At 35.6% G+C, this 19,589-nt stretch overlaps 1 protein-coding gene across 1 annotated transcript in view; it reads left to right on the forward strand.

The window, feature by feature from the left end:
* The window catches only part of RASA2 (RAS p21 protein activator 2), a 36,748-nt gene that overhangs the window by 14,626 nt on the left and 2,533 nt on the right, over window positions 1–19,589 (forward strand). The window contains 16 exon segments of the mRNA XM_010190736.1: window positions 2,314–2,397; window positions 4,290–4,362; window positions 5,632–5,708; window positions 7,087–7,185; window positions 9,247–9,400; window positions 10,574–10,722; window positions 11,957–12,071; window positions 12,516–12,590; window positions 13,310–13,433; window positions 14,826–14,932; window positions 16,207–16,293; window positions 16,375–16,452; window positions 16,897–16,970; window positions 17,609–17,715; window positions 17,993–18,075; window positions 18,982–19,208. Coding sequence (XP_010189038.1) covers window positions 2,314–2,397; window positions 4,290–4,362; window positions 5,632–5,708; window positions 7,087–7,185; window positions 9,247–9,400; window positions 10,574–10,722; window positions 11,957–12,071; window positions 12,516–12,590; window positions 13,310–13,433; window positions 14,826–14,932; window positions 16,207–16,293; window positions 16,375–16,452; window positions 16,897–16,970; window positions 17,609–17,715; window positions 17,993–18,075; window positions 18,982–19,208 — 1,713 coding nt within the window.

Here is a 19,589-nt window from a genome sequence, read left to right on the forward strand (position 1 = left end):
ATTCCTGCAGTCTGTGTGTGTTGTGGTCAAGCTGAAAGAAGAGGGGAGGTGGGAACAAGCTGTTTCTGTAACCAAAAGTAAGGTATTGTGATCGGATTTTGTTTGTATGATAATACACGTTTTCCCACAGGGTCATTATGTCAAGTATGCAGGTCATTCACACAGTGATCAGGGAGGGAGTGAGAAACTTCCTGCATAGGGAAATAAACTGCTTTCTCTAGGACTTAGATCTGTTTGTTAGAGAAATCCAGGAGCTTGGTGAACATGACACAGGCTGTAGGAAGAGAAATTGTGTTGTTCTTGTTAAAATAGTTTAATTCTATCCAGGTAAGTTTGACTTGATCCAACTGCTATGAATTTCCTTTGAGACTCAAGTTGAGGCTAAGTAGGTACACTTAGCACTCACACCTAAAACCAAAAACATCTGGGAGCTGCAGAGATGGGATGTTTAGTGCTACCAAATTCCTGGTAGTCTGAAAGAATCAAGCTCTCGCTGCCTCAAATCAAATACCCCAGATGACTGAAAAGTCTAGACAGTTTAATTTTGTCGCCACTCTTCTATGCCACGTGTGTGTTGGAGGAGGAATCAATTACTGCTTATGAAACAACTGAATGTTTCAAGAGCCCATTTAAATGGTGGGTTTAAAATCACTGTAGGGTTCGTTGTGATTCAAAAATTATTCAAATGCTGAAGGCCATGTTCTTGAAAACTGGAAGAAAAATAACAAATGATTGTTTAATGGCTCAGCACTAAATGTTCTCTGAACTGGCTAAGACAAAGGGACTTTTGGGGGGAGGGAAATACCATCCGGTTTATAATTGTGCATACTCCAAAGAGGGTGTAGTTTTGAGGCAGTACAGGAGCACTAGTGTCTGTTGTTTCCCCACTTGTGTTTGAGTTTGCAACTCCTGTTACTCTGTTAACACTGTTTTTCTACAGTACAAAAAGCATCTACTTAACAACAGTGTGTAGCTCCTGTTGATGCTATGTAACTTAAATTTAATCTGCACAACTATTACTATTCCATGCTATGGTATTAGAACACTCACTTGATTTACTCGATTATTTATGTGAACTTAGAGCATAGAAGTCTGTTTGCTCCTTAAGTTACATGGGTTTTAGATTTTATTCAAACTGGCTAATTATGGCAACCAAAACTTACTTGTATTAATTTAAATTCCCTGCAACACATTATTTAAAAATAGGTTATTTTAAAAAGAGCAAGCAGGAGTATAACATTCAGATCTCATTTGTGTCTTACCTGTTTATCAAATTTTGTAATCTGCTGAATGTTGCTGGACTTAATAAATACTGCAGTGTGCACAGCTACATTAGAGCATCATTTTGCTAGAAAGCCTAGTTTCTGCTATAAATTTACAAACTGTTTTGCTTTACTGTTGTTGTTCCAGCTGTTTTTAGTTAATACTCGCATGTGGGCAGCATCTGAAAGTTAGTCAGCTTGCTGACCCAGCTCTGCTTCTAGTATTGTTGCTGCTGTGGTGATTCAAAAAGACTGCAAGCCTTCAGAAAAGGTCCAGAAACTGTCTCTCTCCCCATGATTTTCTAACCATAGCATCCCTTTTGCATCAGGAGTGATGAACAGTGTGCCTATGTACCTGTTCAACACCAGCTTACGACTTCCTGTACAAATGATGGAAGAAGACAGGATTTTAGAAAGGGCTGCTTAACCCCAATCATGCATTATTGTGCAAAGCATTTGTAAATATGCTTTAAACACTATTTCAAAGGTAAACTGATTTTCTTCGTGTCTGAATAGTATGGATGGAACCTAAATATGCTAGGACTATATACTAAGAGTTTTGGATGCTTAATTTTAAATAACATTTCAGGATATGACTTTGCATTCCTCAACTTACTTAACTCAGAATGTAGTTAGGCTGTAATTAAGTATTTAATTGGATGAGGCCAAATAGCTTTTTGTGGGCCTTGAAAAATTAAAATTTAAAAGTTAATGAAGTCTGCAGTTTCCCCTAACGTAGCAGTTCATTTTACTTAAGATTTTGCCATGCAGGTGTGATACTGGAATGTCTTTTATCAAAGCAATTCCAAGAATTTTGTTTTCACAGAACCCCTTAAGTCTGGTTGTACACTTGAGTATTACCTTGTATTACCATCCGGAGATCTGTAGTTACGGTCTGCTTCATGTGCATACATTAGAGCAATGTATATATTGGTGTGTAATATGTCAAGACGTAAAAAAAAATCTTTTAAAAAATAAAGGATTGTTTGGGGTTTATATTTTTAAGCCAAAAACATGCTTCACTGATCTATTGATTGCCTTTTTCTTGTAGCATAAAGGAGTGCCATGGGTTGCCTCTTATAAATGGACAGAATTGTGACCCTTATGCAACAGTCTCTCTTGTGGGGCCTTCCAGGTAACATTTTAGTATAAAATTAGTAAATCTAAAATGCTGTGATCTTAAACTGGAAAAAGAAAGTCATAGGTTTTAAGCAAAATCTTTAAAATACAGAAAAATCTAAAATGCTTTCTGCGTACATCACATCTTCCGCTGTTTCTGTACTCTGCCCTTCCCTACCATACTCCCAAAACTTTGAAGGGGTTTGGCCTCTCTAAATGGCCTGCACTAGTCAAGGACTACTTGTCGCTCAGTTCTTTTTTTTCTTCTCAGGTTTCATACTGGACCCTTGGTATCTGCACTGTATTTCCTATTAATTTTTGTCAAATTCTTGTATGGGATCGTACAGTCAATTGCTCAGCTGCCTTCCTCTGTTCCCTGCTTTCCTTAATGTGCGAGTTTCTTTGCAGCAAGCATTTAGCAATTGGGAGGAAGCAAAAGAGTAGAGGTTCTGGCAAGACCTTTCTAATGCCAGTGCCTTCAGGATGCTACTAAAAGTGCCCACAGTTTCAATATCTCCTTTTTTCGGATTGGTAATCCTGAATAACTGTTGGGGTTTTTCATTTAAGAAAAATCCAATATCCTACACATTTACTATCTGCAAGTCTTTATCCAGTATCACCTAAAGTAACCTAGGTTTCAGTTGTTTCTTTTTTGCAACTTCAAACCTAAGACCATCTGCTTGCTCTGGTACTGACGAAGTGTGAGCATAGTGCCAGAATGTCCTCTAGCAGACTTCTGTGTTTTAAAGACTTTGGAAAGATTGTTTCTGTGTAAGCTTTGGGTGGGGGGGAGACATTTTTTTTCCTCGGCAATATATGATAACATTTGTTTTAGGTTTGGTTTGGGGTTTTTTGTTGTTTGGTTTTTTTGGGGTTTGTTTTTCTTTTTGTTCAGTTTTGTTGTGGGTTTGGGTTTTTTTTTTCTTTAAGAGGACTAGGGAGATTTGAGCATTATACCTCGGAAACAGGATGTTGATTGCCAAGGAAGGTAAATGACATTTATTTCCTGTTTGAGTCCTGTGATACAGCTGGAACTGGTTGAATGTTGGTTCCACACAGTATTTATCCTGTAGATGTGGGAATAGATGTGCAAATTTGACAGAAGTTCCTGGTTAAGATTTTCCGATCTCATGCATGTGTGAGTCATGTGCCATGACTGCAATATTTGTATGACCAGTGCCTGAAAACAGTTAGTTGATGTCTACGACAATTTTTCATCTCTCTCATCTGTTTTTCCTTGACATTTTTCATTTGTGTCCTTTAGAAAGCATTTTTTGTACTCTTATAGGCCTCTACTAAATAAATAAGACTGTATTCTTTAGTAAAATGTGTAAAAAAAAATTAATCAACCAAACAAAATAACCCCCAGTCTCTAAGACACAAGACAGTGGGGAGCAATTGTTTTGTTTGACTGTGTGCTGTTTAGCATGTAGCATTAGCAGCAATTCTTCCAAATGAAACATTCAGTGGCTTGGTGTAAGCCTCTGTAAAGAAGTAGTGGGTATTTCCCCAACAAAAGAAGGTGGAAAAAACAGAAATTGGTGGTTGAACAAGATGAGGAAAACTGTGTTCATAACCTGCGGTGAAGTCTGCAGACTCAAGTTTGAAACGCTGTAGGAATTGCTGATGTATTTTGCTTGATACATGTTGTTTGTGAAATGAAATAGAAACGTTGGGCTGTACAGATGCATGATTAACTAGATATACAGTACTTGAAATTTCAACTTTTCAAACTATATTGTGAAGATGAACTCTTCTTATTTTAAGATTTTCATCATTGATCAAAATTATCTCGAAAATGACAAAGTATGTTTTAACTTAAATGCATGGGTTCTTCTTGACGATAGAATGTCTTTATAATTGTGTGTTTAAGTTGTCTATGGTAAAAATTTTACCACATTGGAACAGGAATGACCAAAAGAAGACCAAAGTAAAGAAGAAAACAAGCAATCCGCAGTTTAACGAAACATTTTATTTTGAGGTAACTTCTTGTGTGGTATTCTGCCTGTTTATCTATGTTATGCAACCCTTCAAATACTTTTAAGCAATCTGCATAGCAGTATCTAACACAGAAAGCTCTCTTCAAGCAAATTGAAGAGCTTTACCTGGCCTATCAGATGTAAGTGAATGACTTAATTAAATTTCTGGGGGCAACCAGACAATAGTATCCACCTTCAGTGGCTATGTGAAAAATTATTTCCTCGCAAGCACGTGTGTGAAGGTAATTCGTTATCTTGGATCACTTTATATAGCATCTGTTGCCATCAGGAGTGCTGAGAGAACTTTAGCTTATCCTGTGGAATTTGATTTAAATATTTTCAAGAACATTGAGTTAAAAAGACCCCCAACTTACTTCTTTAACAAAACAATGTACCAATTGTAACCTATAAAGGCTATCTTTATTGTTTTATTTAAAAAACTTGTTAATTCTTTTGTTTACTTAGGATTTGATTGCAATTCTATGAGTTACCCTACAAAAAACAAATTGAGTTTGAATTTTCATCTGATTTGTCTCTGTAATAAAAACTGTATTTGCATGCAAGCACACTATACTGTTCAGCTGAGAGTTGGAAGTAGTACAACTATTGCATGTTCCTCAAAAGTATTATAGTTTACTGCATTTACATAGATCCCGGTCTTGCTGAGGGGCTTCAGTAAGAAATTGTTCCGTACTTTATACTGTATAAAGTATCAATATATAGCATGTGTTTCAGTTGAGCTGCTCAAGAGTGTCATTTCTTAGGAAGTAAAGTATTAGGATAAAAATGTGATCCAGACCACTCTGATAACTTTGACTTATGATTTACTGGAGCTAAACTGAGAATGCAATCAGTCAAGAAATGAGGAAAATTAAGAGGTTACAATTGTATAACTAGGACAGAAAGAGTGGACTTCTTGTTTCCTTCAATATCTCAGAACGACCTTTAATGCTTTCTTGGGGCTCATCCTCAAACCAAGGAAATTGTTGCCAGTTTCATGTCATAATTCTCTGGTTTTTTTTCTAATACATCTATACTATAATTCCCTTAGATGTCAGCTAGCCCTCATCAGATTGTTCCATGAACCCTTCTTGACCCATTTTTCATCTGCTTTCTGTCAAAAGGCAGTTTGTTTGGTGAACTGAACTTTTTCCTTTTTAAAAGGAACAGTAAATATTTACCAGTGTTAAAGAGGCAGGGGTTTATTTGTGTTTTTTGACATCCATAATACAATAGTAAACAGTGTATTAATAGGAGGAATTTGCTTGCAGGTAACCAGGTCTAGCAGTTACACCAAAAAGTCCCAGTTTCAGGTGGAAGAAGAAGATATTGAGAAACTAGAAGTCAGGTAAGTTATGTAGATTAGAAAGTGATTTATTTTTAGCATTAATAGATTATAATATTTTACTATCAAGACAATAAAGAAAGGTTCTGTTTTAGTGTAACTCCAGAGAATTACTGATCAGACTTGTAGAAAAGATCCTTCTAACATAAAAAATTACTCAGATTTTTTTTTAGCGTGTTTCTTACCAAAGATGATGTTTTTCGCTTTGAAGTAAATAGTGGTAGAGTGTATCTAGCAGCCTAAACTTGTTTGCTGTGCTTGTGAGTAAAGAGGCCTGAGGACCTCCTATTAGTATCTACGAGTCTGAGAAGGATATTGGTAATAGGACCTGTACAGAGGATAAACAGCATACCTGATGCTAGTGTATGGTTTCAAGTGTAGTTTGCTGATTTAACTAAAACAGAGACAAAAGCCTCTCTTATGAAATTCTTACTGCTTCGTGTTGCTTCTTAGAGGAACGTTTAGGTTGCCTTTTTACTTCACAAGTGCAAAGAATACTTAAAGTATATTCTCCTTTTCTGCTCCTCCACCCTTAGAGCAGTTCTGCCTGTATTTGTGCTATGTAGTTAGAACAGTCAAGAACCCCAGTTTCTTTTCTTTATTGTGCTCATATACATACATGCACCAGATCTGCTGAATGACAAAAAGTCTTCCAGGCTAGCATATGTTTCATAGCAGGCATCAGAAGAATTTAGTGGTTAGTTGTAATAGCCATTATAGAACTAACTTAGTATGTGCTTTTTTAACTGTTAGCTTCATTAATATCTTAATTTGATTTGTATCTTTCACTATAGATGCAAATATATTTAGAAAAACAGTCATACCCCAGCAAATCTAGTATTAATTTTGTTTTTTTGTTCTTAACAACTGCTGTCTGTCAGAAATGTCAGAGAGGTAAGAAGTAATAGAAAAAACCCAAGGTGCATGTCTGGAGTCTGTGATTCCTTTTGAGGTTGTAAGCATACGAGCTGCTGTTTGGAAAACAAGCGCATGTGTTGATGTGGCATTGCAGTGTGCCGAAATTGAGCAATTAGACAGGGATATGAAAATGTATTGGTTAAAACGTTCACTTGAATTACCCAAGAAGAGATGTGCACAAGTTCGGGGGTGGAGACTGCTCAAAATACATCTATGTTGCCAATATCACTTTTATTTACTGATGCAAGGTCTGTGAGTCTAACTTTCACTGTTTGTTTCTTTATCTGTTCTTTATGGGTTAATAAGCCACTTGTTTGATGCTTCTTGATTTAATTAGAATGGAGTGAGATTTCTAACATTTCCTGCCTGTATGCATGTGAATTAGTGCTCTAAGGCAGTTGCTGTTAACTTAAAGATTTTTATTTCTGGGAGAGAAAAAAATAAACAATGTTCTTATTTTCAGGGTTGACCTGTGGAATAATGGAAATTTGGTACAAGACATCTTTCTAGGAGAAGTTAAAGTTCCTGTGAAGGTGTTAAGGAATGATTCCTTTCAAGCATGGTGAGAAATGGTGGCTCAGAAGTCAATGTGCTTCTGTCTTGCAGATCTTCCCTTGCAAAGGATATGTTTTATTCTAACTAGCCATTAAAATACATCTTCCTGTTCTACCCTAGGTAAAATGTCTTTCTAGACAGTTTCCTTGCTCAGTAAATTAACCTTGCCAGAGGGTAGATTTCGGTCTCTTCTTACCCTGCTTCCACGGAATAGTTTGTGTTTGAGGGGACAGTGCAGAGAGCGAAGGAAAGACTGAACATAAAACTATCTTTCAGTCAGCTTGCTGGATTTTAGTGATCTGTGTATGCTTTTCAGCAAACTTGAAACTTCTCAGAATTGCATCACTTGTAATTAAATTCCCAGTGTCATTTCAGGGGAGCAAGGAGAACTTCAAAAGCTGGAAGTGTAAGCTATGAAGGGAATTCAAGACAGACTGACCTGCTTATAACATAGCAGCAACCTCCCTTCTGAAGTTCTTGCAAACAGGAGCTGATCTCTAGCCCCTTTACTATCCGAGATGCATAGTGGCAGGAAGTGATGAATACAAAAGACTCGAATGCCTCAAAGTGTGTAGAATATTCTGCTTTTAGTGTACTTTTCAGTAAAGAGAAAAGAGTGGAGGGAGCCGTTGCATATCCACATAGAAAACACATGGGAAGGAAGTGGGTAAATAGGAACTAAATGGATTCTGCTCTTGGCCAGGAGCAACTGAGTCTGCTCCACATACCTACCTCAGGTTGCAGGTCTCTTGGATGTGTCGAAGTTGGTCTCTGATTCTTAGTCTTAGTGCTTGAATGTGATCTTAAACATAATAAATGCTTGTCAGTATTTTCAATTTTTTACACCATGTATTGCAGACACGGGCTTGTTCTGCCAGTGCTCTGAGCTGCTCAAAAGCTGTATGACCATATTGATGTAATGACATGCCTCCATTAGCAACCTGCTAAGAGAGGTTATATTAGCATGGATTCATTACCAGTGTACTGTATTTGTATAGTTTTTTTAATTTACCTGACTCATGCCCAGTTCACTTGAAGCATCGACAGAGAGGTTTGTGTCTGCTAATATGCTTTGTGAGTATACCTTGCATTGAACACCCTCATATCCAATTATGATCTGCTTATTGAGAACAGTTCTGTGACTAAAAATAACTGATTTTTTAGTACTGTGACTAATACACATAAAAGGTTTTTAATGCAGCTGAAGTACAGCAGATAAATCAGTATCACTAGTACTAAATACTGGGAAAATAAGCCTAAGATCCATGCTGTCAAGTAGAGGTTCTCCTTGTAAATAAGTTTTACTTTTTATTAGCATGCCTTCATGGGCAATACATCTGATGATTAAAAAAAACCAACCTGATCTCCTGATTGTAAAAACAAACAAACAAACAAACAACAAAAACAAATAGAAATGATTGTAAAAGAATATTTTAAGATATGATTTCTGTTTGTCAGGCTGAATGTTGAAACTGTACTGTGGCACTACGTAAGCTGTTGAAATTGTTGTTGAGCTGCACCTCCTGTTGGAATACAGTTGAACTACAGCAAAAGCCAATGAAGATTTGTGTAATATATTTTGTATTGAGAGCTCAGGCTTTTTTCCTTTGATCTTACAGGATGCATTCCTAAGAAACAAGTAAATCTTAGGTATGTTTCCTAGTTTCAGACTAGAATTTAAATTCTTGACACTAGCTGTTCCATCTGCAATGTCCAGCACCCTGAATGTAACCTAGATGTAAAATGGAAAGGTCCAACATAATTTGTAACTATTCCTGCCATCCCAGTTGAGCACCTCTAGCTCATAGTGAAACCTATATCCTATTTCACTGTTAGGAAAGATATGAGAAAATAAATATATGTTTCATTATGTGCTAAAGGTGCATCAAATGCTGCTCCTAGCTTTTTCTTTTGTATCTCAAGGTTTTTTTAATGTGAATTTTGTTGCTAGTTATTAGACTCTGCTTATATATACTGGAATAATAATGTGATACTCTGTTTTATTGTAAAATTACTCAAGTTAATGAAATGTGAATCTAATATTTTAGAACTGCCTTGTTTCTTTCAGGTACTTACTTCAACCAAGAGAAAATGGAAACAAGTCTAAAACTGATGATCTGGGATCACTTAGATTAAATATCTGTTATACTGAAGACTGTGTACTTCCATCTGAATATTACACTTCTCTAAGAAACTTGCTGCTAAAATCATCAGATGTTCAGGTACTTTTGTTGAAAATTTATTTTCACATGAAAACTTAAAATTAACTATGCACCTCTGTGTGAGACAATGTGAATTATGCATATCTAGAGAATTCTCTTTTTTCTTTGCATGAATTACTTTTGTCACAACTAGATGACCAGCTTGTAGAGCATTTACTTCTGCTCCAGACTACCAAGATTTTCTTTTTATTTTAGAAGAACTAGCAAAGACAGCGAAACAACTTGTGCTGTGTGACTGGAAGACTTTCTTCTTGTTGGTTGCTCTTTCCAACATTGTCTTTCCCCACTGGCTGCCATTTGTCCCCTGGATTCTGCAGTTTTCTGGGGACGTTGATTCATTATTGGCACTGAAGGGGACTTTACCAAAAATAGTTGTCTTTGGAGTTGTTTACTAATTCCACTTCTTCTGAATTGCCTCTGTCTCTCCCAGTATGTTAATCAGCATGACTGGATTTCTCATGTGGACATGGTGACAAATACGGAAGTGTGGTAGATGATTGGCATAGCATTAAGACAGGAACTGGGCTTTATATTCCTAGGTCTTTTATAGTCTGTCTTCACTTCAGTGTCGGTGAAGCACTGGCAGAGAAGAAAGGTAAAGAGGAAGCAGATTGCGACTAAAATTTTTGCTCGCCCATATTCAAATACCACTTCACTGGAATTCAGGAAAAGCTGAATATGTAGCTAGCAGCACTCAGCAACTGTTTTTTATACTTAAATTACATAAATGGATCAGGTTTTGTATTGAAGTTACCAACTGTAGAATAGTGACAGACACTTTAGAAGTGTGAGAATTAATATGCTCTGATTATAGTTTTAAAAGTCCTATAAAGATACTTGACATTATAGTAAAGCAATTGCCTACTGCCTCTTACATGGATTTGTGACAAAGCCATACTCTAACACTGTAAGGAGAATGAAAAGGGTGAGTAGATGCTGAATTTCACTCTTTAATGTCACGTATAGAGTAGATAATACCACTTTTTAATTAAGTTTTTTTCTGTAGAATGGAAACTTTTAATTGCCATGTTATGCAACAAGTGTTGAAGATTTCTGTTAAGGACCTATGTCTATGTCTATAGATCAAATTGTTAGATTTGATCTGTACTTTGCCAAATACATCAAGAACATTTAACTGCTTCACTCATGATTCCATATGCTGCCTTCTCACAGCCAATTTCTGCATCTGCTGCCTACATACTGAGTGAAGTTTGTCGAGACAAGTATGATGCTGTTCTGCCTCTTGTACGATTATTGGTGCACCACCACAAGCTAGTTCCATTTGTTGCTGCAGTGGCAGAACTAGATCTGAAGGACACCCAGTACGTATTCTGTTTAGTGATGTCATGTCTTTTTAATTATTAGGGTTTCAAAGGGCTTCGTGATGTTTCTTTCTCTCATTGTGTAAAACTAACTAAATCTTCTTCATCTTTTAATGTTAGTTCTAAAAACATTCATTAAAATAATGTTGAAGCTGAGAGTCGGAGTTAATGGTTGTGTGCTATTTGGTAAAACTTCATAAAATTTTCTTGGAGCTAGTATACACCTAAGCATAGCAAGCTGGTACTCTAGAGTTGTCTAAGAGCACAAAGTATTTATTTTAAATTATCGTAACTTGGTCATTCTTCACATTTTACTGGTCATTAGGTTGGTACTTAACATTTTTTTAAATTGCTGAGAGTCTTATCCTGTTTCCTTTAGTATATGACTTAAATAAGGGGTGCCCTTCTGCATGTGTTGAAAGTAGCAAGCACAGGAGTTTTTCCAAGTAGCACTGTGTGACCTGTGATTTTGCAGCTCTGTGGTTAGGAGAGAAATGAAGTAGACCTGAGTAGTGACCACTGAGGTGCTGAATCATGTATGGGGATGTGGAAGGGATTTTGTCACCACAGGATGGTTCATTTCAAAGTTGACTTACTCTGGGTTTAAATAAGGTGAGACAGTTTAACTGTGTAGAAAGAGGTGACTCATGGAAAATAAATTTCTAAACTGCCTTTTAGTTCCTTTCCATCATAATTGGACTGTAACAAAGAAAGATTAAACTAAATCTCTCAGATTAGAAGGATTTATTTTGCACAGCTGGCTCTGTTTTCTTCACCAGTTGTTATGAATAAAAAGCATAATGCTAGGTTAAATATGGTTTGGTTAGTGTCTTGAGTTCAGTATGCTATTCATTGTAGCTGTAAGACTTTTTCACCAGGACTACTGGAGAAAGAATTGAATATTGGTGAGGTACAAGTCTTCATTATTTTGGAATTTTTTCAAATTTTTCTCTCACATTCAGCACTGGACTATAACTTCCTTGTCTAAAATTTCTTAGGCTTTATTTATGTTCCTGGTTTTGATAATAGCTGTAATAGTATTCTTATTCTCTTTCCGTTCCTGAGTTTTATTGCAAGCTGAGTTTCTAGGTTCTGGAATTCCTGACTAAAATACATGAAAGAAATGTTTTCAAAAAATTAATTATTTAATAGTAAGATCAAGTATTAATTAGATTTTGTAACTGTTGTTCTTAATTTTTTTCCTGTTCAAATGAAATTAATTCTTTTCTTACAGGGAAGCAAACACAGTCTTCAGAGGCAACTCATTAGCAACTCGGTGTGTAGATGAAATGATGAAAATAGTGGGGAAGCACTACCTAAAGGTTACTCTGAAACCTGTTATTGATGAGGTAGGATAACCTACTAAATCTGTTTTCAGGACACTTAGCCCCCTGGGGTATCCTGTCTCTGATAGGCATTCTTCTCACAGCTCCTTGTGTGGTAGTAGTCACTCATTTGGGGGAATTCTAGAAGAAAGATAAATTGAGCAATAATTGATTAGGTTTAGTGGAAGGAGCTGCTTTATGTTATGTTCCAGATGCTTGAAAATAAACAGTCAATGACAGTTGCTTCAGCCTCTTAACACCGAGCAGAATTTACCCACACGATGCTGATCTGTGTAAAAAGGCACACACACAAGTGAGGATGATTATTGTATGCTGTTATGGATTGTTAGGACCTATTTAGAGTTTTACCCCTAAATCTAGGACAGAATCTGGTTTTAAATAGGTGCGTTTCCATGCTTTCTGTCTGAAAAATTGAACTCTTATAGGCTGGGGTTTTTTTTATTTCAGATCTGTGAGTCTCCTAAACCCTGTGAAATAGATCCCATCAAATTAAGAGAAGGGGATAATGTAGAAATTAATATGGTGAGTTTCCTAATCTGTTTTCCCTAATTTAATCTTTCTCAAAATCTGATAGAAAAACATTTTAAAAAGCAACTCTGTGTAATGGAAAATGAGTAACTTGTGGTAGCAGTGTAATTCTCTGATTCCAGAGTAAACAAAGGAAAAGTTGTGTTTTCTTATCCCCGTTTATGAAAACAGCAAAGGAGAAGTCCAGCAGAAAATGGGACAGGGAGGACAAACTAAACGGAGAATTACTGTCTTCCTTACCAATTTGTTGGGTGTTGTGATTCCTGATGTTCTGTATCCAATATCTGGATGATGAAGCAACTAATTAGGACTGCTTTAACTGAAGTTTTGCTTGCTGCTTACGTATTACCAGAGGATGACATTTAAGGCAATTGTAGCTGCGTCAAACTAAATTCACAGTCACTAGGTATGCGTGGGAAATGCTCCTTCCTTGTAACGTGTTGTAAAATTACAGAAAATGGTTTTCGTAGATAGTTGTGTATTGCCAGGCACTGCTTATATACTTCAATGTAAGTGAATATAACTAATCTTTTAACACTAGTAATCTCACATAAATATTATGAGGCTTTTTAAGTAGGCACTGTACTAAAATACATAATTGAACAGTGAAGCAGTATTTTGAAAAATGAATTGTAGTCTTATGTTTGTGTTTAGGAAAAACCAGAAATACTAATGTTAATGGTCTGAAAAAATACCTTTTTTCATAATTGCAGGAAAATCTGCGCTATTATGTAGACAAAGTATTCCGTGAAATTGTGCAGTCAAGTATAAGTTGTCCTACCCTAATGTGTGATGTTTTTTATTCTTTGAGGCATCTGTCTGCCAAAAGATTTCCAAGTAAGTGCTCTCAAAAAACTTCTGAAAATGGTGTTCAGTGTGAAATACTAAGTCCTGCAGTTACGTTATAGGGCTTGTTAGAACTCTTGTCGTGTCCAAAGCGCTACCCTGAACTTCTTACCTTGACAATCAGACACTTGTTTTTCTGTCAGTATGTAAGTTATAGTCATGCCTTGTGGTCAATCAGCAAGAATTTTTTATGTCGTGGTACAAAAATATAGCAGGTCAGAAACACCGCAGGACAACTGCAAATAAGAAGTCGCCAACAAAAATAAGAGATACTAGGAGAAAAGCACAAGTAATATAGGGAGTGATTTATTTGAAAGATATGTAAAATTTGGAGGAACTGATCTGCTTATTACTTCTGAAGAAGCAAGATGTAAACTTGAAAATAAATTTGGTATTTACATCTTAACTACACTAACTGCAACTGTGTTAACTATGACTAGCACATTCGTAACATAAGTGTCCAGCTTTACTACTTATGGGTAGTTGTGAGGGAAGTGGATAATGTAAAATATTTAATGCATTTGTAATATGACCGGTATTAGAACAGTATTATTATTTCAGGATGGTTTTGATTTAGGAATGATATGGTTTGTCTGAAATACTCTTACACTTCAGTCAATTAAAATCTGAAATATCATTTAATAAGCTACTAAAGAAGAATTATACCTGTCATAATCTGGAGTCTTTTTCTAATTCAAGTTTGTCACTGGAACCGATGCCATAAATTCTTCTAGTTAAGTCAGTCCTTTCAGAATAGCTGACTTCCCAGACAGATCAGATTGAAATTATCATTAGCATATGGATGTTATCCTACTAAATTTCCAAGCTTAAAGGTCTAAATATATCCAAAATATTAAATGATAAAATCCTCATTTACAGCATCAAAATAGTGTAACACCAAGGTTTTATGAAGCAGCTCAGAATCGGAGTTTAAGTTGTTCATATGTGTTGACTGCATTTGTTGTGCAGCGTTAATGTATATGAGTTGATCAGTGATAGCTTTACAGGTGATAACACCAAATAGCCCTAGTGTGTAACAGTGACTGCGACAGAATGTTCTCTTTTGGTTCAACGTGCATATAGCTGTGCCTGGTCAACACTGTGTATGTAAATGCTTGCAGTAATCTCGTTGTTCCTAGTAGTGGAGCTGATGAGCCAGTTTTATGAGAACAGAACTCAGAGAAATAAACCCTCTGTTATAAGTAGAACATTTCTTCCCATTATCACCTTTCTCATTTCATGCACTTCATTGATTTTTCTATTCTGTTTTGAAATATAGATGTCTCTTCTAGCGTTATCTTCTATAAGGATTTTTATGTTGACTGTCTTCATTATTTCCTATTAAGTTTAGTGCATGTTACATTTCATGGTTTTTCTCTGCAGATGACCCTCATGTACAGTATTCTGCAGTGAGCAGCTTTGTGTTTCTTCGTTTCTTTGCTGTAGCCGTAGTCTCACCTCATACTTTTCATTTACGACCTCACCATCCAGTAAGTTCCGTGAAGCTTTGTTCTGTTTTATTTGTAACCGTCAGATCTGTTTATCTGGGAAGGCATAAGTTACTTTCAGTGGGTCTGTAGCTGGAAAATAAGATTACTAGATGTCTGTAGGTTGCGTTTTCAATGTTATCACCAGATGAGCTAAGGCATTTGCAGTTCTTTAAGCATCAAATTTCTCAGTCTTTATGAGGGGCACTCAAATAATGTGGAAGAGCTATGGATATTAAAGATGCTGTGCATGTTTTGGGATTGTGCTTTTTTTGAATAGCAACATGATTTAGGGTTCTTTAAGGCATATGCCTAAATGGCATTCGTCCCTTCCACCATGGAAGTTTAATATCCAGGTGTCACTTTTAATTAAAAAAACGTATTTTTATTTGTATCTTAAACAGACATTGTAGAGTTAGACAGTAATTAGTCTGCATATTTATTCTGGACTCCACTAGTTGCACTGGGTTGCCAAATCTTCGATTTCCATTTTTCAAATTGCCAAGTAGACAGCGTAAAAAAAAAAAAAAATCTTCAAAGAGAGGAATGTGGAGATAAGAAAAATATGCTGTATTTTCACATAAAATACAGAACATGTATGAAATCTTCTGCTGAAGAGGTTATCTTTATTAGTTTAGTTTATCTACTCACTGTGTTGTGCTTTCAAAAGAAAATGTAGACTTACTGAAATTTATTCCTTTGAAATTACCAGTTTAGTTGAGTAAAAAGATTACAGGATTTTATCACTTGAGGGTTAAACTCTTTAAAGTAAGGCCCCGTTCTGTGGCTGTGTTTATAATCTCATACTAAAATGCAAGCAGTGAAGTAGCAAACAAATTAGGTAAAAGCCTTAAAGCCAGATTTTTAATTTCACTTGGTATTATGAAAAATTCTGCTGTTTGTCCAGCAATAGTTCATAATGTTTAGCATCAAGTTTCGAATAGTTTAGAAGCATCAGATATGTAGTAACAATTACAGGATTTGAGGGGTTTAAGATGTTTTATAGGTAAAAATAATTTTCCAAGCACTAATACTAAAGTTTAGTGGTCATGAGTAAAACGTGTGGTAGCTTATACAACATACATAAAGCACCAGTGCTAATAGAGGACAATACTGCATACGCATTTCTTCTCTTTGGGCAAAGAAGAAAAGGATTGAAGATGTGTCGGATTTACTACATTGTGTAATACGATCATTTCTGTGACATTTTCATTTTTCAGCGAAAGTATTACCTGGAATTATAAAAAAATGTGACTTCTGAATTTTGTTTGTTTTAGGATGCACAGACTTCTAGAACATTAACTCTTATATCAAAAGCCATCCAGACTTTGGGAAGTTGGGGAAGTTTGTCCAAAAGCAAGCTTGTAAGGCTACTAAAATTCTTTCTCATTTCATAGACAACGTTCTTTGAAAATGTATTTATGTGAATATACCTTTTCTTTCAGTCAAGTTTCAAGGAGACATTTATGTGTGAGTTTTTCAAAGCATTTCAAGAAGAAAAATTTACTGAATCCGTTAAAAAGGTACCTTTCAATTACAATTTTCTTTTAATGGTTGATGTATATGATCAGTATTAGTTATTAAAAGGTTGTGTTACAGTTGAGTTATCTACTAAAAAGAAACAATTGTGGTCTGTTTCAGACTTTTAAAAAAAACCCTAACATCCACACAGTTGAATACACGAGAGTTATACATAGTGGACTAAGCTAATTTAGGTTTTTTAAAAACAGTATCTTTTTTTGGAAACAAACTTTATTAGATCTGCTGTTTAGGAACTAAAGAAATCTTGTGTGGCTTAGGCATCCCTTGTCACATCATTCCAAGTCCTTACAATGTATTTTCATTTCATCTGTTGCATAACGTAATTGCTCTGTTCTGGGAGAAAATGTGTAGGTATATTTTCAAAATAGCTTTCAGTTGTGCTCTGTTTCTGAGTAGTATATATTCCCTGTGTATTTTTCCTTAAGTTCCTAGATGATGTTTCCTCTACTGAAAGTAAAGAGCCCAGTGGTCTGAGCGAGCCTGTCCATCTAAAAGAAGGGTAAATACATCTTTACTCTATATTGCGTGAAACAGAATTGATTTTAGTGTTTTTTCATTAATGCCGATGTCAGATTAGTGCTCAGTGAAATGTTTTATATACTGTAGAAATTGGTATTTGTAATTTGTGATAATTCTTTGTTTGCAGAATTAGTTTAAACCAACAGCTGTAAAATTTCGTAACTCATCTTTTAAATACTTAAAATAAGGAAAGCAGCTTAAAACCTATTAAAGCCTACCTGCATTTCTGTTACAGTTCTGTGCTCTGTGATAGTTTATTCAGGATGGTGAAAGTGTATTTTAAAAGAACATACTCATTTCATTTAGAATTACTTTGCATGCTATTTAAGCCCAGCCAGCTAAATGTTCTGCCTTTAAAGTTGGGGGAAAAATTACTGTGTAATTGGCATTCTTAACAGTAAATGATAGAATGATTTTATAAAAATTGAGGTGAAAATCACTCTGGAGTAATCTTGAGAATCTGTTTAGATAAAACTAATAGACTTTTTTATTTTTCATTACAATGAAGTAGATTTTTATGTTGCTGCATGATAAACAATAATGTGTTACCTCAATAAATGGTTTTGAAAGCTCTTCAGAAGACAAGTGGTTGCATTTCATTTGATTCTGTCTTTACAGAGAAATGTACAAAAGAGCTCAGGGAAGGACTCGGATTGGTAAAAAGAATTTCAAAAAGCGGTGGTTCTGTCTAACAAGTAGAGAATTCACCTACCACAAACAGCAAGGTAAACTTGTTTATTTTAAAATGATGTTTATTTTTTCAGTATTTTCGAAGTGTTTGCATCTGATTTGTGCTTCTTAAAATGCTTTATTTTTTCTTTTCCTGGAGTACATATTTTAGTTACCTTTGCCCTAATTACCAAATGCTTCTGTGTCTCGTGCACATTTTCTTAATAATAAAAATGCACCTTTTGAGAACTTGACCTGCAGTATCAGTGCACTGAGGTTATAAAAAAGTTTTTTAAAAATCGCTTCCTTTATCTGTTTGTTACTTTTTTACAGATAAAGAACCAATTTTCACTATTCCCATCAAAAACATCCTTGCAGTGGAGAAACTTGATGAGAACTCCTTCAACAAAAAAAACGTGAGTCAAAAGATAGTTTATATGTAATTATTGATGTGTTCTTTAAATAAAAGTTTATCATCAGCTTATAGCATTCCTGACACTCTATTACTAAACACTTCAGAAAAAAAATCATTTTTGGATCAGGAATAAAAAGCTGTATGCAGTATTTCCAAGTATTCTGAACATGGAATTTAACCTGGAGATTTGGATCTCTGCCTCAGTTTTTCTGACTGATTTTGACTTTGGCCCCCATTTCAAAATTTCTGGAATGAAGGTTAAAATGACTGTGACCTTATTACAAAGCACTTTTATGTAAGTTATGAGTATTATGTGTTACATTATGTTCTACTAGAAATGGAAGATTACCAAACTTGTACTTATTCCTTTTGATGAGAAGTTCCTACAGTACCTTTATCAGCTGAAGCAGTTGTCTGTGCTCATGGCCTCATTCTGGACCCATAACACATCAGTGTTTCTGTTCTTATTTTAATCCAAAATTCCAAGGCAGTGATAAATGTACAGCTGTTACTTAGGCTGAAGGTGGCAAAAGGAGAATTCTGGGAATCTTCTGTTACTCTCAGGATATGAAGCATGAAGTCTGAGCTCACATTTAAAGATAGGTGAATGAAGTGGACAGAAAATGCATCCATGTTCTAATTCTTTAAGCGCTTGTTTTTGGATGAGGAAATGGTGTAGGTGGAACACAGGGAGCTGTTCTGGTTTATTTGTTTTTTTTCTCCTACACAGGGCTGTGTAGTAAAATGAAAGAGGTGGTCTTGTTTTCTCCCATGTGTCATTTCTGTCTTAATTTGGCTTTGTTGAGTTGCCTGAACTTTGAAATCTATTTTAACATATTCAAACTTGCTCAATAATTGGATTTTTTTTTTTTTTACTGAGCAAGGTAATGCTGTGTTCCTTCTATAGATGTTTCAGGTACTACATGGAGAAAAGCCACTCTATATCCAAGCAAATAACTGTGTAGAAGCTAGTGAGTGGATAGAAGCTCTGTGCCGGGTAACGAGATGCAACCAGAAGAGGCTTAGTTTTTACCACCCTTCTGCTTTTCTGAATGGGAACTGGCTTTGCTGCAAGGCTACAATAGAGAACACAGTGGGCTGTGCTCGTTGCACTGCGTAAGTTGCTTCTCAAATGAAAATACATATGTTTTGTAGGACAAATAATGTATGATTAACTGTAGACCTTAAAATCTGATGGCAAGGATTTCCCTGTGTACTTTAGCAAGTTATACTACTAAAAAAAAAGTCTTACTAGTAAGGCCTGAAGTAGTGGATTTTACTAAGTCTGTTACTTCATCCACCACTGTATGAGATGAAGGTAACCAATTCAGCATGTAAATAAGAGAGATTGAATGGTTGATTTCTTTACACGCAGAGTAATTTAATAGATTTAATAGTTCAAATTTATTCAGGTGCCAAACTGAATGCAGAAATATGACATGCCTAGGTAATCTATACGAAATATTTGAAATGTCTTTCTGCAGGGAGCTCAGGCTGAATGTCTGTCTCTTTCCC

Source organism: Mesitornis unicolor, unplaced genomic scaffold (genome assembly GCF_000695765.1).
Source record: "Mesitornis unicolor isolate BGI_N332 unplaced genomic scaffold, ASM69576v1 scaffold44238, whole genome shotgun sequence".
Classification (NCBI taxonomy): Eukaryota; Metazoa; Chordata; class Aves; order Mesitornithiformes; family Mesitornithidae; genus Mesitornis; species Mesitornis unicolor.